We start from the raw sequence: 21,118 nt of genomic DNA, 5'->3' as shown, positions 1-21,118 counted from the left end.
ACACACACACACACAGTACACCAGTTAAACTTTTATTTTGAAACAACAATAATCCATAATAACACTGATCAATAAGTGCTTTAACACCTGGGCATGGTGTTATAACATCAGGCTCCGCCCTTCAGGTGACCTGCTCTCCTATGTCAGAGGGTCAAGAAGAATCAATAACATCACAAATCAATACATGAAGAAACCAATTAGTTAAAAATCATTAATACATCAGAAAACAATCAATACTGATCACATGGAAACAAACACATCACATCTCCCCGTGTGTTATCAGTCACTATAGTAACCATCACAGTCGATGATGTCAGCAATGAATGATTAGCATGCAGCAGGGGGCGGGGCTTTGATCTCTCACCTGAACAGGAAAAAACCTTCACATAAAACTATTTGAATGTGGCCCCGCCCTAGGAACTGGCAGCCAATGAGATTAGAGGGACGGGGTTTTCACTATGGTAACTAAACCTACCCACAGTTCCTTTATCCAGTGCAACAACTCAGCTATCTAATAGCTAACAGGCTAATGCTAACTATCTCAGCATGACTCATGAGCCAACAGCTAACAATGCTAAGTAGACTAGCTAAGGGCTAACGGCAGCAGCTGATTGGTTCAGATTGTCGAGTACTTTGATCCCTGATTAACGAGGATGATATGCTGATCGTAAAAATCTGTTTAAGTGGGTTCAATTCAACAAAATACTCCAAAAGATACTTCCAATAAACTCTGAAGGTAACTTCAGTCTCTAGACTGCATCATCACAATGACTCCGCCCACAGCTGGTCAGCTCTGCCTTCCTACTGGTTAGAACTCCTGATTGTCATAATCTAAATATTAATTGGTAATTGGAAGTTTTATTGCTCTCACAGTGACCACAGTGTTCACTTTGCTGGTTTCAATAAAGTTATGTCACTCAAAAATAACATTTTATAAAGTTACAGCTGCTTGTCAATAAAATTTCACTCAATAAAGTTTGACTGTTTTTGAAAAGTACAGCAGCTAACAAGCTAACAGTAGCACCGATTGGAAGACTTTTGTGACGTCACCTTCATCATCAGCATCGTCATTTTTTCCCAGCCTGCCTTTGGCATCATCAAAACCCCTCTGACCTTTGACCCTGAGATTCATATTTCTATGACAACCGTCCAAAAGACACAAGGACAAAAAACCTCTAAAGAAAATCTATGACATCAGATGACGAGTCTGTCATCATCATCATCATCATTAGTATCATAATCATCACAGTAGTGCAGTAAACAAACACACCAGTGTGGGTGTGTGGGTGGGTGTGTGTCAGTGCTCATTGGGCATGTGTCTTATGGTGTGAAAGATCCAGTCCATCTTCGTGCTCCAGCCGCCGTGGTGAGCGTCGTTCATCTGCTTGGTGAAGTACTCCAGTGCCTCCTGCTGGCTCTTCTCTGAATGACAGACAAATGGGTTAGAGACAGACTGGTTAAAGAAAAGACTTACAGGTCGTGTCCAAATTCATGGGCTGCATCCTCCTGAGGACGCATTTGTAGACCGATTACGTCACAGCGACGCGCCGAAGGCTGTCCAAATTCGTAGACTCCTCCGAATGCAGCCGACAAGTGTGGCCTCCTTTTACCCGAATTTGAAGGATGGGTCAGGTGTGTCCTTCGTGGCCCACCATATCCCAGAAATCATAGCGCGGCCCAGCCAAACTCCAGTTTCCGGCAATGGCGGCAGCTACTAAGTTTTAAAATTACTGGTATTAATCTAAGGAGCTTGGAAAGAAAAGCGTCTGGACTTGTTTAAGTTGCTTGAAGATGTTTCACCTCTCATTTGAGAAGCTTCTTCAGTTCTAGGGTCAAATGGTGGGGAGTCCCAGATTTAAACCTAGTGGGAGTTTCCCCCCAAAGAGGGACAAAGGACCCCCCAAAAAATAAACTTTTAACATATTTTCAGGCGAGAATGTGGGCGTGTAAACTTCTAATATCTGCTCAGTTTATCAAGATATCGCATATTTGCAAAAGTGCTTCAACGTTTTTGGAGACGTCTGCTACCCACCAGCTTGATAGCTAGCTGAGAGCTCGAGGGTTACTGAAGCCGCCGAGAACGACACAACTCCCGGCACATCATTTTCAGATCACCGCGGACTTTCACTACTCAGGTTAAATGTAATATAAGAGTCATTTAGACAACCTAAAAATGTTATTGTTGGGCTTTTTCAGTGTTTTATTTGTTTGTGAGTAAATCGGTTTGGCTGAGATTAAAGTTATTAGATTAGATTAGATAAAATAAAACTTTATTAATACCCCGGGTGGTTTTCACACAGCTGAATAAACGTCAAACAGAAAACTGATTAAACAGAAGTGTGAGATGGTCGAGAATTTACGCCGAGTTTATTAAACTCCACCAAGACAGCGGTGATGCTAATCTGAAGGCTAGACCGTTCAATTCCACAGCCGTTTACTTCCGGCCTACCCGACCTTCTGAGGACCCGGCCCACGTAGACCGCGAAGGCCGGGTCCTCAGGAGGATCCAACCCATGAATTGGGATATGACCTTAGACAGGCCGGTCTATGACAGATGGGTTACAGACAGTTCCAAGTACTGAACTGTCCCTGTGATGGACAGGAGATGGTTGCTTAGAACAGGTACTCTGCTGCCACCATGGATTGGTGGAGTTCTAGACATCTACAGCATCATAATACCACCTGTCTCCTGCCCGTCCGTCACTCCAGTCTTACCCAGGGCCAGGGTTTTCCTCAGGTAGGCAATGTCATCAAAGCTCTGCAGTTCAGGCATCCCGCAACCCAGCATGAGGGAAAAGAGATTGATGAAGAGGCTGGCGTGCTGACGGATGGCGAGGTATGCTTTGTAGCACATCTCCTGGAACCTAAACAGGTAGACAGAGAGTGAGGCGGGCTCAGAGGGAGACAGGAGGAGGTGCAAAGAGGAGGGACAGGGCACCTCTCGAACTCCTTGGTCTTGGTGGATTCCTGGATGCCTTTACTAATGACGATGAGGAAGTCCTGAGTAAGGACAAAGGGTACACGCTCCCTCTTGTAGCCAAATTTCTTCTTCTTGTGATCCAGGAAGTGACCAAAGTCAATGTGGAACAGCTGGAGGAGGCAGACAAAGAGTTAGGCGGCTGCAGTCCCAGGAAGAGCTGTCAGGGCGTGGGGTCAGAGGCTCACCTGTCCATTCTCTTTCACCATAATGTTGGAGTTGTGGCGGTCTCCGATTCCCAGGATGAACGTGGCAACGCAGTAACCAGCACATGAGCGCGTGAACAGGTCGATGGCCCGATCGTACCTGTGGGACAGACAGGAAGTGAGCAGAGGGCAGACAGGTGTTCATGCAAACAGGTGTGCAGAGGGGTGTGCTCACGCTTCGCCGCGGTTCTTGTCTTTGATCCAGTGATGCAGCGTGTTGGAGTTGAACTGCAGCGCCCCCTTCAGGCCTCCCTTGCACTGAATCTGCATGATGGTGAAGCTGTTCTTCACAACCTCAATCAGACCCACGCAGTCACCGATGGAGAGGCATCCATAGGGCAACATGCTAATACACAAACACACGCTCCGTTAGCCAGGTGTCGGTGTGATGTCACAGCTAATGTCACTGGCTCTCACCGCAGGTCCAGACCCTGGTTCTGCCAGATGTTCTCCATGATTTTAATAATCTGCAACGTTAGCATATCCTGACGCAGGTCTGTAACAGAACACACTACGTTACCCACAGTGCCCTGGCACAGCTGTAAACAGCAGTAATACAGTTAGCGCCAAACTCGTTACCATCTCCGTTCTTGAAGATGATCTCGTTGTTGGTGAAGAGAAGCTCGGACATGATGTCAGGGTTTTCCCAGTTCAGCCACAGGGGGCGCTTTGCCGAGGACATGATCCTGCACTCCTCCAGCCTAAAAGCACACGACACTTTTTAAACATTGTTTTACTTTGTTGTTTTTCAAGCCTGAAAACACGCTGATGCAGTCAGGAAGCTCTTTAAAGAATAAAACACTTAAAGTCGGTCAATATGCAGATGAATCACGTTTATATTTAGAAAACCCCACATTTCAGTACCAAGAGCTATAAATATCCACACTGATCTTAGTCATAGTCACACACACTAAAAGATCTGGTCATGCAATGATCGGTCAGGTAGGAAGTCATGCAGTTATTTAACCAGTTATGCCTACCTGAGATTTCCCAGCTGGTGAACTGGATTCAGTGGAGAGACGAATCCCTGCAGAGCTTCCATGTAATCTGGACGAGACATGTGCTCAACCAGAAACTTCATCTGAGTCTGACAACCAATCGCAGTACAGAAACACACGTCACCGTCAGCCAATCACAAGTCAGATTTAAGTTGCTTTGTTTGTTTTCATACTTTCTGAGTCTCGTCCTTCTTCTCCTGCTTCAGTGTGTCGGTCAGATTCACCAGTTTATCCATGGCCTCTACCTGCACGCACACACGCACATACAGGTGTGTTAGTAGCTCAGTTATACAAACGACCAGGTGAGAGAAGCTTCGTTAATCACTGACACTGCTGTTTCACTCTGCTGCTCTGTGTTATTTTCACGCTCTATTCTGTGTTTAACCACCTAATATTTTTCCAGCATGATACTTCCTGTGAGTATGTGTCCATGCTTCTGATTGGTCTTCCAAGGCTTTCTGGTTCCTGTGAACTATCTCACAGGTAGACTGATAAATCCTGGGCTGAGAGACACTTTTGTTGTGTGGTGATGGTCTTAGGTTAAGAAAAACTAGATAAGGAGCTCATGTTGAACTGGACTCAGAAGACCAGGTGTGTCAGGGCTCACCTGTCTGTTCAGGTGCTTCAGGTACATCCCGCAGGCTCTGCAGAAAGCTTCCAGCAGCAGACCGAAGCGTCGGGAAACCGTCTTGTTGTGCATCTCTGACCTGTGAGAACACTTCCTGTTAGATTAAAAATGGCCAAACAGACGTGTTAGATCCCTCAGGTAAACACCAGGACATTTGCACTCACTTCAGGTGCCAGAAGAAGAAGTGCCCTATCCTCTGATTGGTCAGAGCTTTCTTTATCAGGAAACGGGCCAAAGGATTGTCCAGGTACATCTCATACTTCAACACCTTCAGAAAAGACCATGAGACAAAAGACGAAAGATAAGTGTATGTATGTGACAGTACACAGACAGGTGAGGAGTCCAGGTGTGTCTGCAGTGTGCTGCAGAGGACTGTGTGAGGCACACAGCAGCAGGTGTGCAGACCCTTTACCATTTACCATTACCACACGCACCTGTACAAGTTGCAACAGGTACTGCGACAGCTTGTCATCCGTCAGGCCCTGCACGAGGCAGCGCAGCGCAAACTCTCGGACCATCGGGTCGGGAAAGTTACAGTCCAACAACTCAAGAGCCGACTCGGGCTCCATCAGAGGCCACTCCTTCAACAGACAGTACATCTGAGGGAGGGGACAGGTGACAGAGAGACAGGTGAGTCAAAGTGAGGGTTTGAAGCATTTTTCCCTGACTGTGATGGGAAGTTCGGTACCTGAGAAACTTCGTCTCTGGAGTTCCATTTGACAGAAAGAAGCAGCTTAGGGAGAGACTCTGGGATGTTTACACAGTAATGTCTGCAGAGATACAGACAGGCAGAGACACAGGTAGACAAATGGGGAGAGACAGGTAGACAAGGCCGGTGGACAGGAACATGCACAAACAGAGAGAGTCACGTGAAGCTGCCAGACATCTAAAATCAGACAGACAGAAAGGTCCAGAAAGTTTCTGTGTCAAAGATCACGTTAGGTAAATCTGGGACTATTTAGACCTGTTCAAATATACCTGGATCAGAGGTTTAACTGTGGGTTCAGAACGTCACAGCGTTCAGAGGACATGCCTCCAAAAATACACCTGCAGGGTGTTCACTCCATTACATTCATTCTCACCTGTGTCTCCAGAGGAAGTCCTTCTCCTGCTCCGAGAGCTCGTACAGCGGATCTCTGGAGCAGAGAGAGCGAAGCTGCTCGGCATCGCCTGATGAAACACTGCTGTCACAGGCCAAACGGCTGCTCTGAGGGAGAGGTGAGAGACGGGTGAGAGACGGGTGAGAGACGGGTGAGAGACGGGTAGTCTGAGGCAATCGCTGAGTCTTCTGTATTTGGATCTGAGTCACAGGTAAACACTGACAAACTAAAACACACAAAAACATCAGAAACACAAACTGCACAGGACTGCTGCTGCTCTTCGGTCGAGATGAAACCTATAAAGATTACACCACAATTCCCAAAGAGGCAAAAAAGAAGCCAAAGGCAAAACAGCTGGAGAACAGCTGGAAAGCAACTGTGTTCACTTTGAGGAAGACCCTGAAGAAGAGCACTGTTAATGGAAGGAGAGCACACAGGAAACCACTACCGATAGATAGTGGACCTCTGGTAGAGGATCTTTGTAGAAGACCTCTGTAGAGGACCTCTGGTAGAGGATCTTTGTATAGGACCTCTGTAAAGGATCTTTGTAGAGGATCTTTGTAGAGGACCTCTGGTAGAGGACCTCTGGTAGAGGACCTCTGGTAGAGGACCTCTGTAAAGGATCTTTGTAGAGGATCTTTGTAGAGGACCTCTGGTAGAGGACCTCTGTAGAGGACCTCTGTAAAGGATCTTTGTAGAGGACCTCTGGTAGAGGATCTTTGTAGAGGACCTCTGGTAGAGGACCTCTGGTAGAGGATCTTTGTAGAGGATCTTTGTAGAGGACCTCTGGTAGAGGACCTCTGTAGAGGATCTTTGTAGAGGACCTCTGTAGAGGACCTCTGGTAGAGGACCTCTGGTAGAGGACCTCTGTAAAGGATCTTTGTAGAGGATCTTTGTAGAGGACCTCTGGTAGAGGACCTCTGTAGAGGATCTTTGTAGAGGATCTTTGTAGAGGACCTCTGGTAGAGGACCTCTGTAGAGGACCTCTGGTAGAGGACCTCTGTAGAGGACCTCTGTAGAGGACCACTGTAGAGGACCTCTGTAGAGGATCTTTGTAGAGGATCTTTGTAGAGGACCTCTGGTAGAGGACCTCTGTAGAGGATCTTTGTAGAGGACCTCTGTAGAGGACCTCTGGTAGAGGACCTCTGGTAGAGGACCTCTGTAAAGGATCTTTGTAGAGGATCTTTGTAGAGGACCTCTGGTAGAGGACCTCTGTAGAGGATCTTTGTAGAGGATCTTTGTAGAGGACCTCTGGTAGAGGACCTCTGGTAGAGGACCTCTGTAGAGGACCTCTGTAGAGGACCTCTGTAGAGGATCTTTGCAGAGGACCTCCGTAGAGGACGTGGTCTGAGGATTTCACACACACACCAAACCTCAGGGGGCAGAGAGGGAGTTTTTAATGTTGTAGTTACCAGGCCGTGGCAGTAGTTGTAGCCCAGCTCTCTGCTGATGGTCCAGTTGGCGTGCTCTTCAATCTGCTGCTCGTCAGGAAAAACAACGATCTGATTGAACCAGGAGAACTCCAGCTCCACGCAGGGGGTCTCCTGCAGACCACAACACCATCATTAAATACTTACTTCAGTATCAGACACACTTCTACTGTCTGAGAGAACTTGTTGGGTACCTTGTTGGGATTTGAACCCGCGACTCCAATGGGGTTGAGCAGGTCCTCTAGGCCATGGGGAACGGGCCACAGGCTGAGAGCCACCTTACCACAGACCAGGATGTCCTTGTAGTCAAACAGGTTTACATTCCCCCAGGCCAGAGGGCAGTGCTCCTGTGAGACAGGTGAGACAGAGGATGTGTCCTGGCTCCTCCCCTTCTATCGAGCATGCATCAATGGTCATTTCACCTGATGTAAAATGTGCTGTTCTTATTTAAACAGCTGACTCTGAATTGAATCTAACAATAAAAATAATTAAATCCAGGAGGAAACAAAAACAGCATGTTGATACGAGGAGATCCTGACGGCTGCTCCAACAATGATCTGATTATATTTGGAGTATTAGTTCAGTTCTCTTCCAAACCCCGGCAGCTGTCTGTGGTAGGTTTAAGTATCTACTAAAATAAAATAAAAGCTTTCTAACCTCTTTGTTTCTATTGAATAAGAGGCATGAACTGTGCATACATGTGTACAGTTTTTAGCTGTTCACATCTGACTGTGAAGCAGATGATATGTAAATGGGCATTTTGCAAAATACTTTAAAAAGATTTTTTCCTTAAAGAAATCTATTACTTTGTGCAGTTTTTTATGTCATGTGTAATTTCCATTGCGCATATCAATCACAGTTAAATTAAAGGGTGGTGACAGTGGAAACAATGGAGCTGAGCTGTGATGTCATCAAGTACACGTCCGTTCCAACATTAGAACGATCGCCGCGTCCTCCAGTTCTCAGGAACTCCAGATTCCCGTGGGAACTTCAGAAGCACGAGTGGGACGAGTACGGACTTGCGTACTTGAGTACCGAGAAACGACCTGAGACAGGTTCAACCAGCAGTCTTACTACACAGATCACCTGTACTCCCTTCTTTCCTACCTCCTTAGCTCCTTTCCTTCCCTTCACAGAGCAGATAGACAGGCAGAGTCTGGCTGAACGAGGAAGGTCAGCCAGGTAGATGTCATAGGTCAGCCACTCATTCCACCTGAAGACAGGCAGGTAAGAGTTAGCTGCAGACAGGCAGGTTAAAGGAACGACAGGAGGGGGGCCGATGTTTTAACGTGTGTGTTTGGGTGTGTCGTACCTGGGGTTGGAGCAGGGCACTCTCTGGGTGTTGACGTTGTCACAGAGCGGCTCTCCTCCGTGATAGATCCCTGTCCTCACATAGATCTACACACACACAACAAAATCCTATCTGATGTTTTGGATTCATATCACATGCAAGGGTGGGACTGATCCAACCATCCACCCAAACATCCAGACATCTAATCCAGTCCAGTGAACCGGCCCCCAGTGCTCAGAACCTCTGCAGAGTCCTGGGTCTCCTCCTGCTACGACCCTGTGAGTCCTTCTTTGAACATTAAAGCTTCTCAAAGCACGTAATAATTACTGGAGTCAGGGCTGATGCTTGATCATGATAACACCTGTTAGACCCCACATGTGATGCGGCAGGTCCAGGCAGCGAGTACCAACTCACCTTATCGATGTCTCTGATGTTCACGTTCACGTACGTGGCGCAGAGCAGCCGGACTCTCAGCAGAGTGTTGAAGGCCCACAAGGAGCGAGGAGGAGAACCGTCGCCTCCTCCTGGACAGGGAGACGGCTGAGGAGTCCGACGGCTGAAACACACACAGCTCAAGTCACCTCCTGTCCTGTGTCCTTTGATACCTGCAGGTGTGACACCTGTGACGGCCATACCTGTAGGAAGGCGTGACGAAGCCTGAGGCGGGAAGCTGAGAGTAGAGGCTGTCTTTGGACACGAGCATCAGGTGAGGAAGACGTCCCACGATGATGCAGGAGCGGATGTACTGCAGACACACAGGTGAGGAACTGAAGATCACCTAATCCTGGATGACACTTTAAGCTCACGTTGGACAGTCTCACCTGTCCTGTACGTGACATGTGAACTATGGGCAGCAGGTAGGTCAGGTGTAGGACAAACTGTGACAGGTGCAGTGAAGCCACAGGATCAGCTGTTACCTTATACTGACTGAGAGGAAACTTCTCCAGCAGGTACTCATCGCAGCCACACACCTGAGAGGCACACAGGGAGGGAGACAGGTGAGTCGTCAGGTGTGGGGGCTGACAGGTAGACACAGACAGACAGGCGTACCTTAAGGATGTACTGGCCCTGGTACTCCTGAACGCAGAGGCGGAGCTGCTGAGGTGAAAGGTGCATCGATCGGCTTTTCTTCCTGATGGACTCGGCGATCAGCTGCTCAGGTAAACTGTCGTGACTAACCTGCACATACACACACCTGGTGACTACCTCACTTCCTGTTCTGATTGTTTCAGGAAGCAGCTCAGTGTCCAGGTTTACCTTCAAGGTGTACTTCTGTTTGGAGTTTGATGGAGACACGATCACCCAGATGGTCACAATCAGGCGCCCTGCACAGACAGGTACAGCAAGTCAGACAGGTATAGAGAAACAGGAAGAGACGCAGGTAAGCAGGTTCTGGGCCCAATGAGACAGGTGTGTGACAGGTAGACGGGTACAGGAGTATGAGGTGCCGTAAGGACATTATTACTGAAACGCTCTCACACACACTACTTTAAGGTGTCTCTGATAAATACAGGACAATAAAACCAGCACCGCTACCAAAAAACAGATTTATTCATAACACACGGGAAAAGACCCAGGGAAACCGAGTTAACAATATAAACGATATATAAAAATAAAAAACGATAAAAACCCTGAAAGCCTCGACTCTTGCGACCCAAACGACTCACAGACCGGTACTGGTCCAGGACCTGGGGGTGGGGGCGGCTGTGCTTGTAGCCTAGGTGAAGCAGATGCATTACTTAACAATACTGTAGCTTCCTTGAATGGATTCAAGGTGCAACAGGGAATTCGGCAAGCATGTCCTGTTTCCCCTAAGCTTTTTATATTGGCAACTCAGTTGTTAATACTGTTAATCAAAAATTCTAACGACATACAAGGAATATCAATTTTTAATAAAGACTTCAAAATAAGTCAATTCACAGATGATACATCTATTTTTTTGAAAGATAAATGCGTGGTAGAGAAAACTAAATTTTCTCTAAAGCTTCTCGTCCCTACCCTCACCTATGGCCACGAGCTGTGGGTAGTGACCGAAAGAACGAGATCGCGGATACAAGCGGCAGAAATGAGCTTCCTCCGAAGGGTGGCTGGCCTCTCCCTTAGAGATAGGGTGAGAAGTCCGGCCATCCGGGAGGGGCTCAGAGTAGAGCAGCTGCTGCTCCACATCGAAAGGAGCCAGCTGAGGTGGTTCAGGCATCTGACAAGGATGCCCCCTGAGTGCCTCCTGGGTGAGGTGTTCCAGGCATGTCCCACCGGGAGGAGGCCCCGGGGCAGACCCAGGACACGCTGGAGAGATTATGGCTATGTTCACACTGCAGGCGAAAGCGCATCAAATCCGATGTTTCTGACCCTCTGCGACCCATCTATCCCATCATGGTGTGACAGTGTGAACGGCACAAATCCAATATTTTCAAATCCGATCTGGGTCACTTTCGTATGTGGTGCTGAATCCGATACATATCCGATATTTTAGAAAGCGACTGCTGTTTGATGGTCACGTCGCATTAAATCCGTCTTTTACGTCACTGACACAAGACAGACGCCGATTATCAGCACCAGAGAAGACATCGCGAACGCTTCCTGGCCATCCAGTGTAGATGTCCGTGAAACTGTTGGGAAGACAACGTTGGAGAAACGTGAACATTTTCTTTGTCCTGTATAATCTGCAGATTCTGACAGAAATCTATCCTTTGAAAATCCGCTCCTCTAAAACAGCAGTAAGGATCATTATTAGGTTATTTACATTATTATGTAAATAACAAAATAACTTAAAGCAAAAATTGGGAAACGTAAAGTCCGAAGTCTTTATATTAAAGTCCATCAGTCAAACATACTGTTGCTCTGGGTCTAAACAGAGCCGTTGTGTGTGACGTCTTCCTTTGCGCATGCGGGCGCTTTGAGCGTTCACACTAGAGCGCGTTTGCTGTCGCATTTTATTTGTAGTGTGAACGAGCAGACAAAAAAAATCGGATTTGATCAAAAAATCGGAATTGAGCATCAAGACCTGCAGAGTGAACGTAGCCTATGTCTCTCGGCTGGCCTGGGAACGCCTTGGTGTTCCCCTGGATAAGCTGGAGCAGGTGGCTGTGGAGAGGGAGGTCTGGGCTCGTTTATCTCTCAGTATCAAAAAATGTGAACCCGATTCATACAAGCTCTGACTCCTCAAGTTAAATATATAGGGCTGATAATATCTAAAAAACCCAATTAGCAGAGAAGACACTAATATTTCTAACTGTATCATGGAGATAAAGAAATCACTCGGCCACTGGTTAACCAGAGACTCACTATTTTTGGCAGAAACATCCTATCTAAAGCTGGAGGCATCTCCAAATTGATTTATCCTTGTCACTCTCTACATATCTCCTCTAAAAGCATTAACACAGAAAAATGTTGTTATTTTATTTATTTATTTTCTAGTCATGTGTGTTTGTCTTATTTTTGTGTTGTATTTGCAATGGTTTTTTTGTATTTTTTATTTTTGTGTGTGTTTGTTTGTTGTTTGGGTTTTTTTTGTTTCTGTTGTTTGTTTTTTCTTTTTTCTTGCTTTGTTTGTTTTTTTCTTTTTGTTTCTGTTGTTTTATTTGTTTTCCTACCTGGCCTGAGGGATAGGGGTTCTAAGTGGTATGGGTAGGGGGTAAACTGGTGTAAGCAATTACTAGACATGTGAGTGTGTCATTAATCTGTATTCTAATATTTCAGTCCAAACAGTCACTGTGAAACTTGTCTGTTGTTGAACAATTCTGTGTGTATCTGTTTTTCTTTGTTGCTTTAAATCAATAAAAATATCTTTGAGAAAAAACATTAATACAGTTATTTTCCAATTTTTGTGGAGGAATAAAACCCATGACATAGAAAGATCCCTGAGCAGTTATAGACTCATGTTACTTATGTATTTTTGGTGTTGCTCCCCCTTTTTCTCTATGCTTGTACATATGTGTGTGTGGGTGGCTGTGTGTCTGAGCACTCGTTTATAGGCGCCGTCAGGCCTGGTGGGTGTGGCCCTGCTAGGGGACTGGCCACACCCGAAGCCACGCACCTGCTGCTGATCAGGCCTCGTCAGGGGAGCTACTTAAGAGAGTCTTGGAGCTGACGCGGGATCATTTTGTGAGACTTCCTGGCAGTTCTCCAGCTGGTCTGTTTGTGTGAGCCTACCTGTGTAGCTGAGGGCACTAACGGCTGCCTCTGTTTTCCCAGGAGGATTGCTGGAACTAGAGGGCAGCGGACACACGAGCACAAACACTGGGAGGAGACACGGAGTCGGGAGCACACGGGGATGTATTACTGTACAGTTTTCACTGTAAATAAAGAGCACTGTTTGCATCACAGAGTACCGCAAACACTGCCCACATCCCCACGGTCTGCCAACACAGACCGTGACAATACAGGTGGTATCAAAGCTCCAGAATTAGAATTTATGGATGACACCATTAGAATTAAATGGTTAAAACCTTGTCTGTCACAGCCAGACTCTACATAGATCCCATGATCCTTGTTTAATAAAATAGGAGGATCGGACTTTATTTTGAAATGTGATTTTGAGGTAAATAAAATCCCCATAAAGATATCAAACTTTCCAAAAGAGACTTTTTTGGAAAATGAGATTTACCCACAACTTCTCCCCATAATTCAGCCTTATGGAATCATAGGGTAATAACACTTAATCAAAAATCTATTTTCAAGAGTGACTGGTTAAACAAAAAGATTATATTCATGACAGATTTGTGGATGATAGCGGTGTCATTCTCAGTTACACAGACCTTTCAGAAAAATATTGTCTAAACTCAAAGAGAATATAACACATTCAGTGGACTGGTCCCACTGCCTCGGCTTCATTTGATTAAAAGTTTATGATATACAATAATTTCTCATCAGTGCTCCCAAATTTATTGCCAGGGCAATGTCAGCTGTTTGATAAAAATGCAATAAGAGTATAATTAGTAGTTTCTTCAAAGACAAAATCTTTCATAGTTACAACAGAATGGTTACATGGTTCTAATGTAGTTATTTCATATACACTGGATAAAGCGTACTGAAAATTATGAAACAGCCTCTTCTACCTAAAGTTACAGAAACACACTTTAATCCTGTGGCAGAATTTCTAATAAAGAGCTTTGCTTTGAGGTGGATCAGTGTTGTTTTTGTACTGATGACAGTGAAACCCTAGAACATCTTTTTGTTGCCCCATCACACAATGTGTTTGGTGCAACTTAAAAAATTTCCCTAAATATTAATGATGTGCCACTATTTGCATTACATCATAGATTTTTTTATATGGATCATCTGCATTGGGTGTCTGAGACATTATTACCATCATCATACTTTTGAGTAAATATATATAAACTTAGGCAGGTTGCTGAGGAGACATCTGTGCAGTGGTTTGTTTGAAATCTACCACTTTTTCCTTCAGTTTCCTTGTCAAGAAACAACTTCCTGTTCAACTGAAACAACTTCCTGTTCAACTGAAAGGTTTTTCAGTAGTGAGAGTGTTTCAGTAATAATGTCCCTCACGGCACCTCACACAGGAGAGACAGGTCCAGGGTGGCTCTGGGCCCAGCAGGTGTGGGAGTACCTTTGTCCAGCTTGCTATAGATGTGCTGGGGCAGCTGGGGACTGGACTCCACGTTGGGGGGGTAAACGTAGAGCGCCTGGCTGTGGGCCCCCCCTCCTTCCCGTTCCTCCATGGCCTCTCTGCACACGCTCAGTATGGAACGGCGGAAGTCCTGGACCTCCGGGTCCTTCATCATCTCAAACTCGCAGACCGGCATCCCGATGGCGAAACCTGTGGGGGGAGGAGTCTGACTATGAGGTCATAGTGTGATTACATGTGATGGGGCGTTCCCTTACCGATCTCACGGTTCAGGATTTTCTCCTCACGGTTGCCGAGGGGCTCGATGACCTTAAGGATGGGGTGGAACAGGCGCAGGTCGCACAGCCGCCTCGTCTCATCGTAAAACTCCTCCCTCTCAGCCTCCTGGGTCACGCCCACAAAGATGTAGCACGACTCCTCCTGGCCAATTGGAGACCGGAATTTATAGTTGGACTGAGATAGAAGGAAGGGCGGGGTCAAAGTTAAGAGCGTATACCTGCAGCAGGTGGTACAGGGGGTACTTCCTGGCCTCGGAGAAGAGCTGCTGCTTGATACTGATGAGAGGAGTTTCCCTCAGACACTCCAGGCTAACCATCATACCTGAGGAATGTCATGGAAACAGCATGAAAACGCCATGGAAACGCCACGGAAATACAATCCAACAGAAACACAAATATTACAGGTGAGCTGAAAAAGGACGAAGGTAAGCCTGTACGAGTGACGCTTGTGTTCAGCCTCAAAAACAAAGCTGTGACGTCATGATGTCATCTGTTGTCCGACATTATGACGTCACAGAGCTACACCCAAGCTTACATCCACCCGTGGCTGTACCGTTAGGCAGGCAGCAGTCCACCAGGATCCGGGGGGGCATCAGGTGGAGCCCCCATAGTTCCCCTGACGATGGCCTGGGCACCATGGCAACCAACAGTCACACCTCACCTCAGTGCTGGGCTACCTGTGAAAAGAGAGAGAGCTGCAGCTCAGCACAGGGCAAACAGCAGGGGTCAGAGTTACAAGTAACGCGTTACTGTAATCTGATTACTTTTTTCAAGTAACGAGTAAAGTAAGGGATTACTATTGCAAAAACGGTAATTAGATTACTGTTACTTTCCCGTAGGAACGCTGCGTTACTGCGTTACTAAAACCGTGATTTTTTGCGACAATGTCTCATGACAGTGACGTAAGCGAGTGCGCCGTTAGTGACAACAGCTGTGTGCAGATCAACAATGGATCATATATCGAGTGCAGAGAGAGTATGAGCGTGCAGCGTTTAAAGCGTGGAAGTACTGACCTTACTTTGAGTTTGATTCCATAAAAAGTGACAAAAACATTAGTGTCCGCTGTGCGTGGGAAGAAAACTTCTTTTTACAGCGAAAAAAAACCCTAAACGTCCAAGCAAACACCGAGTAGCTACGACGTAATGGGAAACTCACAGAGAAACTCGCGGATTCTTCCACTGACCGCGGCACACCTGCACCAGGGTAAACCTCCGCCTGCCCCACTCCTGCTTTACAGGTGAAAATAGAGCAACAGGACCGCTGAGTCTGTGACTTTATTTATTTTCTGCTGTGTTTTACTTGCATCTATTTGAAAGACTGAGTGTAAACACACAAAATATTTTATTTTATGTGCTGGAATGTGCAGAAAATAGGTTTAAATGTTAAACTAATTTATTCAAATCAGAGAATGTTGCATATAATTAAATGTTTGCTTGATGCATAAAGTTAAAAGATTAAAACTAATAAAACAAGTTTTAAAAAGAGACTTTTCCATTTGATTACATTTTGTATGATGGATTATGTAGAAAAAGTAGAATTGGGCTGAAAGATCTATCACTTTATCACCTATTCAGGTTGTAAATCGTGTTTTTAAAAAGTAACTAAGTAACTAAGTAACTAAGTAACTAATTACTTTTGACAATAAGTAATCAGCAAAGTAACGGGATTACTTTTTTGGGGAAGTAATCAGTAATTAGTTACTGATTACTTTTTTCAAGTAACTTGACCAACACTGGTCAGAGGTCACTCTGGAACAATTCCACAGGTGCAGCTGTTTGAATGGGTGAGGCCCGTACCTGTGGGCGGAGTCACGTAACCTGAAACTAGATTTGCTAAAACAAGAAAGTGAGACTAATTTTGATCACGTCTTGGCCTCCTCTTTAGCCCCGCCCCCTCTCCTTTGCTCCCCAGCCTTTGTACTTTGTTTGGGTTTGTTTGTCCTCTTTGATAACAGGAGGTTTGTCAGAGACACAGGTGTCCTCCTACGAGCCGTAACGATGTTCAGAGGACGGTTTGTCTATGAACAGCTGCAGTTAGAAGAAATAGCATCCTCCTAAAAATCTGTATGAGTTTCTATGGTAACATGTTACATGCATCATAATGAAAGTGTCACATGACAGGCCACGCCCATATGAGAACACCTGGAAAAAAACAGGTGCTACAGCTGCTGGGTCACATGATTCTCAGCTAAAGTGAACAGATGCTGAATGAACAGAGCAGCTTCACTGACGGAGCGTTTGTATTGGTCCACAGGTAAAGTGGGAGGGCTAATGTGTGTTAGCTGAGCACAGGTCATCTGATGTTCGCTGAAAACAGGGAGATGGTTTATCAGTGAAGAGGACAACGACAGAGGAGGCTGGGTTTAACCAAAAGCAAGAGGTTCATTATGGCTAAAAGCAAAATAAACGAAGAACAACCATGACAACCTAGACTGGGGAAACCAAAACAGAAATAATCACTGGAATTTATCGAGGAAACCTGGAAACAAAAGGAAGGACCGCTGGAGATTTGCAGACGCACTGACGAGGAATCAGTGGAAAATGACACAATGTATACACACAGGAGGAAGAAACACACGGAAAAACAGCTGGAACGAATTCGACTAAATGAGACGGGGAGGCAAAAACCACAGCGCTGAACGTGGGACGCAAGACTGTCAAAATAAAACAGGAAACCCTGAGAGGCAGACTTAAGACACACAGGCTTGACACATCACAAGATGGACAAACAGGGAGTCAAGGATGAGACACAAGGAGAGGAACAGAGGAAACACAGTGACGCGACTAAGACACAAAGGGACGAGGGAGCGAGACACAAAGACACGATGGACTCTTACACACACTGAAGACACAGCTCAAGCACACTTGGTCCACGCTGAGAGTGGGGTCGTCCTGTAATCTCTTACGAACTACCTCCAACGCTTCCCTGACTGGGATGCAACTGGAGACAGATGTAACGTGGTACGAGACCATCATGACACCTCTCACCTCAGGGTGTGGTGTTCAGAGCCCAGCAGCAGGTTGATCGAAGCCAGAAACCTGGAGATGTTGTAGGCGACTGAGCTGATCACACAGAAAGCTTGTCTTAGAGGTGCATCCTGTTAAAATGTCCCGATCACGCTCAGTCATCACGTAAGTACATCCTGGAACGCTGTGAGGTCAGTGTGTGATCAACTCTCTGTGAATGGTTCTCATAGCTGTGGTCAGTTTGCAGATTAACGATCACAAGCTGACCTCCCAGTTCCTTCAGCGGGCTGGTTCCAGTCATTGTGCAAACGTCCTGTTTAAAGGAAACCTGCAGTCAGCTGAGACTGAAGAAGTCAGCTGATGATGATGATGATGAAAGGTTTCTCCCACTGAAACGTCCTGATGAACAGAATCACCCTTTGAGGTCGCTCAGATTATTCACTGTTAGATTAGACGTCTTCAATCGTCATCTGATAACATCTGCGGAGCAGTGACACCTCTGTGAAAGAAGAGTCACGTGATCCATGAAACGCTCCTTTTAGATTGGTCAGATGCTGCCGGCCCCGCCTCTTCATGCAAGTGCGCAGCTAGAACCATGATTTAACTTAAGAGTCATCCTGGGTGACCGAGAGCCTTCACAGACATCCTCATGTGTTGTTGTTGTTTTTCCAACCAGGCCGTCAAACAAAGGAAATAGGACGCGCACACACACACACACACACACACACAGTCAGGACAAAGCAGGGGTGTGTGTGTGTGTGTGTGTGTGTGTGTGTGTGAGGAAGCAGACTTCCTGGGGTTGTTTTCCTGTTGACCGGCTGCTCTAATGCAACAGCAGTTATTTCTCTCAGAGTCTCAGAGCACGACGAGGCGATCAGAGGTCAGAGGTCAGCTCCTGCTGTGAGGAGCTCACACTGTCTGTGTCACAGACTCCTGCAGAGGAGAAGATGGAGGAGCTGATCAGCTGTTTGAGGCCAGCCAGACGCAGAGGAAGTGACCTGTGAACCAGGGCTGCTGGTTTGAATCCCGTAGGTCACCGTGGGCAGAAACACGACGATGAGAGGTCAGAGGTCAAAGTATCACTGAGGATCAAAACAAACCAGCCAAAGATTCTGAACGACCAACCTGAGGAGGTCCAAACACATCCCAGACTGTGATCTAACGGACAGGAGAGCATTTCTGACAGAACCAGTAGCACTTAAAGAGATGCAGAGGGAACCCCAGAGAACCCCAGAGAACCTCACAGAGAGCTACATCCACCCCAACCTCACAATAATGTGACAGAGGTCTAAACAGAGAACCTCAGACAGGTGTAAACAGTTTTTAACAGTCTGAACAAGAACTCTGCTGTTGTTGTTCCACAGCGATGTCTGATTTCAGAATAAAATAAACATTTTTTTATATATTTTACAAACAGGTTTGAGGAATTTTCACAATAAAGTTCTAAAAAGATTAAAAGCTGTAAATGGAGTCAGAGTCAGGATGCTTTATCATGTAAGTGTGGACGTTCATCGATCACGAGGCTTCTGTCAGCAGGAAGCTGATTATGCTGTTTGTTTATTGTGAAAATCTCAGCTGCAGCTGAAACAAACAAAAGCTCTACAGTCACGTGACCCGCAGACGTCTGATGACATCACGCAGGTAAAAACAGGAAGCGCCGGCTGATGTAACAAACCGGCCCTCCTCCTCTCCGTGACCTCAGACTAGGAAATGGTTACCATGACAACAGGAGTGGGAGCATCCATGAAAAAAGGAGGAGAGTCTTTGTTCCTACCTGGGGGCGAGCCCGAGGGTCCAGCGGTGCCGCATCCTGTCAGTCCATTCGTCCAGTCTGTTCGTCTGTCTGCGAGTCTTTGTCTGTGCTCGCGTGTCCGCCCCCCTCGGCTGATCCCGTCGGACACACAGACAGACGCCGTCCCTCCGTCGGAGGCACTGAAACTGTCTGTCTGTCCGTTTGCAGCGGGCTGAGCAGCAGCAGCAGCAGGAGGAAGTGGCTTCTCCCGGAGCCACAGAACAATGTGCAGCTGAGGAGGAGGAGGGTGTGTGTGTGTGTGTGTGTGAGGGGGGGGGGCTCATCCTGTGCTCTTCCTCTCTTAAAGGGCCAGCAGCTTCACAGGCAGGAGGAGCTGACTGCTGAGCTGCAGGTCAAAGGTCAGCTTTAGAGGAGAGGAGCAAGCTGTGAACCAAAGTCCATTCAAATTTTGACCGATTTAAAGATCATCAGTTAATCCTAATCCTGTGTTTGTTTCCAGGATTGTGTGTGTGTGCGTGCAGGGGGAGGGGCTCGCTGGATTAAGGATTAGATATTCTCCTTTCTCTGATTTGGCTGTTTTCTCTCCATCTGTCAGCCTGACCCAGTATCCCAGCATGCACTGTGTGTGACGTCATACCCCACAGAGAGACAGCAAACACAGAGGGACCACACAAACATCAGTCTGTAAGGCTTTATTAATTTATTAGACTCTACTCTTCATCATCAGCATCAGCATCTGGACGGCTAATACAAACAGTCCCAGGTGCGACCGTTAGGCCACGCCCACACCGTCAGGTGAGGTCAGTAAGGCACGTTCTGGGTTACTGTGTGTGTGTGTGTGTGTGTGTGTGTGTGTGTGAGTGATCAGGGGTCACAGTGGGTCCAGCCTGACCCATGGTGAGGGCGGAACCCGCTGATCCTGAGCTACAGTTCAAATTGATGAAGCAACTCCTTCCTCAGCAGCCACACTGAAACACATCATCGGGACACCTTGGACGATTACTTTGCAGCACAAATCACAACAGTCGCCTCCGAGTGCTTCACACGGTGGGACAGTGGGGAGGAAAAACTCCCTTTAAACAGGAAGTAACCTCCTCGGGGTGGGAGGGGCTCTCAAAGAAGGAGTTTCAAACCATCAGCTCTGACTCGTTCATCGGTTTCTGACAACACCTCTGCTGCCTGGAGCTGAGCTGCTGACTCCACCCATCATCCTCACTGTCCTCCACACCTACACACAGACACACACACACACACACACACACACAGACACACACACTCGCACACACAGACACACACGCACACACAGGCACACACACTCGCACACAGACACACACGCACACACAGGCACACACACTCGCACACAGACACACTCGCACACACAGGCACACACACTCGCACACAGACACACTCGCACACACAGACACACACACGCACACACACAGGCACACACACTCGCACACAGACACACTCGCACACACAGACACACACACTCGCACACAGACACACTCACTCACACACACACACACACACACACACACACACACTCGCACACAGACACACTCACTCACACACACACACACGCACACACACTCGCACACACACACACACACAGACACAGACTCGCTCACACACACACACACACACACACACACACACACACACACTCACACACACACACACACACACACACACACACACACTCGCACACAGACACACTCACTCACACACACACACACGCACACACACACACACACACACACACACTCGCACACACACACACACACACACACAGACTCGCACACACACACACACACACACACACACACTCGCTCGCACACACACACACACACACGCACACAGACACACACAGACACACACTCGCACACAGACACACACACACACAC

At 46.8% G+C, this 21,118-nt stretch overlaps 1 protein-coding gene across 3 annotated transcripts; it reads right to left on the bottom strand.

Moving 5' to 3' along the window:
- Nucleotides 1-16: 16 nt before the first annotated feature.
- Nucleotides 17-20,551, bottom strand: LOC120718789 (phosphatidylinositol 4,5-bisphosphate 3-kinase catalytic subunit alpha isoform-like). Of its 3 annotated transcripts, none has more exons than XM_040007500.1 (28): nucleotides 17,483-20,551; nucleotides 15,049-15,172; nucleotides 14,714-14,817; nucleotides 14,475-14,637; nucleotides 14,200-14,409; nucleotides 9,888-9,955; nucleotides 9,681-9,809; nucleotides 9,548-9,601; nucleotides 9,266-9,375; nucleotides 9,045-9,186; nucleotides 8,652-8,737; nucleotides 8,447-8,552; nucleotides 7,534-7,686; nucleotides 7,322-7,453; nucleotides 5,892-6,016; nucleotides 5,498-5,579; nucleotides 5,244-5,408; nucleotides 4,974-5,077; nucleotides 4,789-4,888; nucleotides 4,355-4,426; nucleotides 4,164-4,270; nucleotides 3,763-3,884; nucleotides 3,601-3,679; nucleotides 3,359-3,529; nucleotides 3,166-3,283; nucleotides 2,939-3,090; nucleotides 2,716-2,864; nucleotides 1,298-1,422 (listed from the first exon to the last, which is right to left on the bottom strand). In XM_040007500.1, exons 2-28 carry the CDS (start codon nucleotides 15,131-15,133, stop codon nucleotides 1,298-1,300), a joined length of 3,213 nt encoding a protein of 1,070 aa, XP_039863434.1. In that variant the 5' UTR covers nucleotides 15,134-15,172; nucleotides 17,483-20,551. The 3 variants fall into 3 exon arrangements, with proteins under 3 accessions (XP_039863435.1, XP_039863434.1, XP_039863433.1); XM_040007499.1 differs by having other exon boundaries at nucleotides 19,236-20,551; XM_040007501.1 differs by lacking the exon at nucleotides 17,483-20,551 and having other exon boundaries at nucleotides 17-1,422; nucleotides 15,049-15,133.
- Between the last annotated feature and the right edge of the window lie 567 nt (nucleotides 20,552-21,118).

This window comes from Simochromis diagramma, unplaced genomic scaffold (assembly GCF_900408965.1).
Source record: "Simochromis diagramma unplaced genomic scaffold, fSimDia1.1 OVJJ01000674.1, whole genome shotgun sequence".
NCBI classification, from domain to species: domain Eukaryota; kingdom Metazoa; phylum Chordata; class Actinopteri; order Cichliformes; family Cichlidae; genus Simochromis; species Simochromis diagramma.
This window is presented reverse-complemented; position numbering and strand designations above follow the sequence as displayed.

Bases quoted from the DNA above. Each gene is read 5' to 3' on its own strand.
- LOC120718789 (XM_040007500.1), bottom strand. From the start codon at position 15,133: ATGGTGCCCAGGCCATCGTCAGGGGAACTATGGGGGCTCCACCTGATG. The intron at 5,580-5,891 runs GTGAGAATGAAT...GTATCTCTGCAG, and splicing joins GACTTCCTCTGGAGACACAG to ACATTACTGTGTAAACATCC. The intron at 5,078-5,243 runs GTGCGTGTGGTA...TCTTTTCTGAAG, and splicing joins ACCTGTTGCAACTTGTACAG to GTGTTGAAGTATGAGATGTA.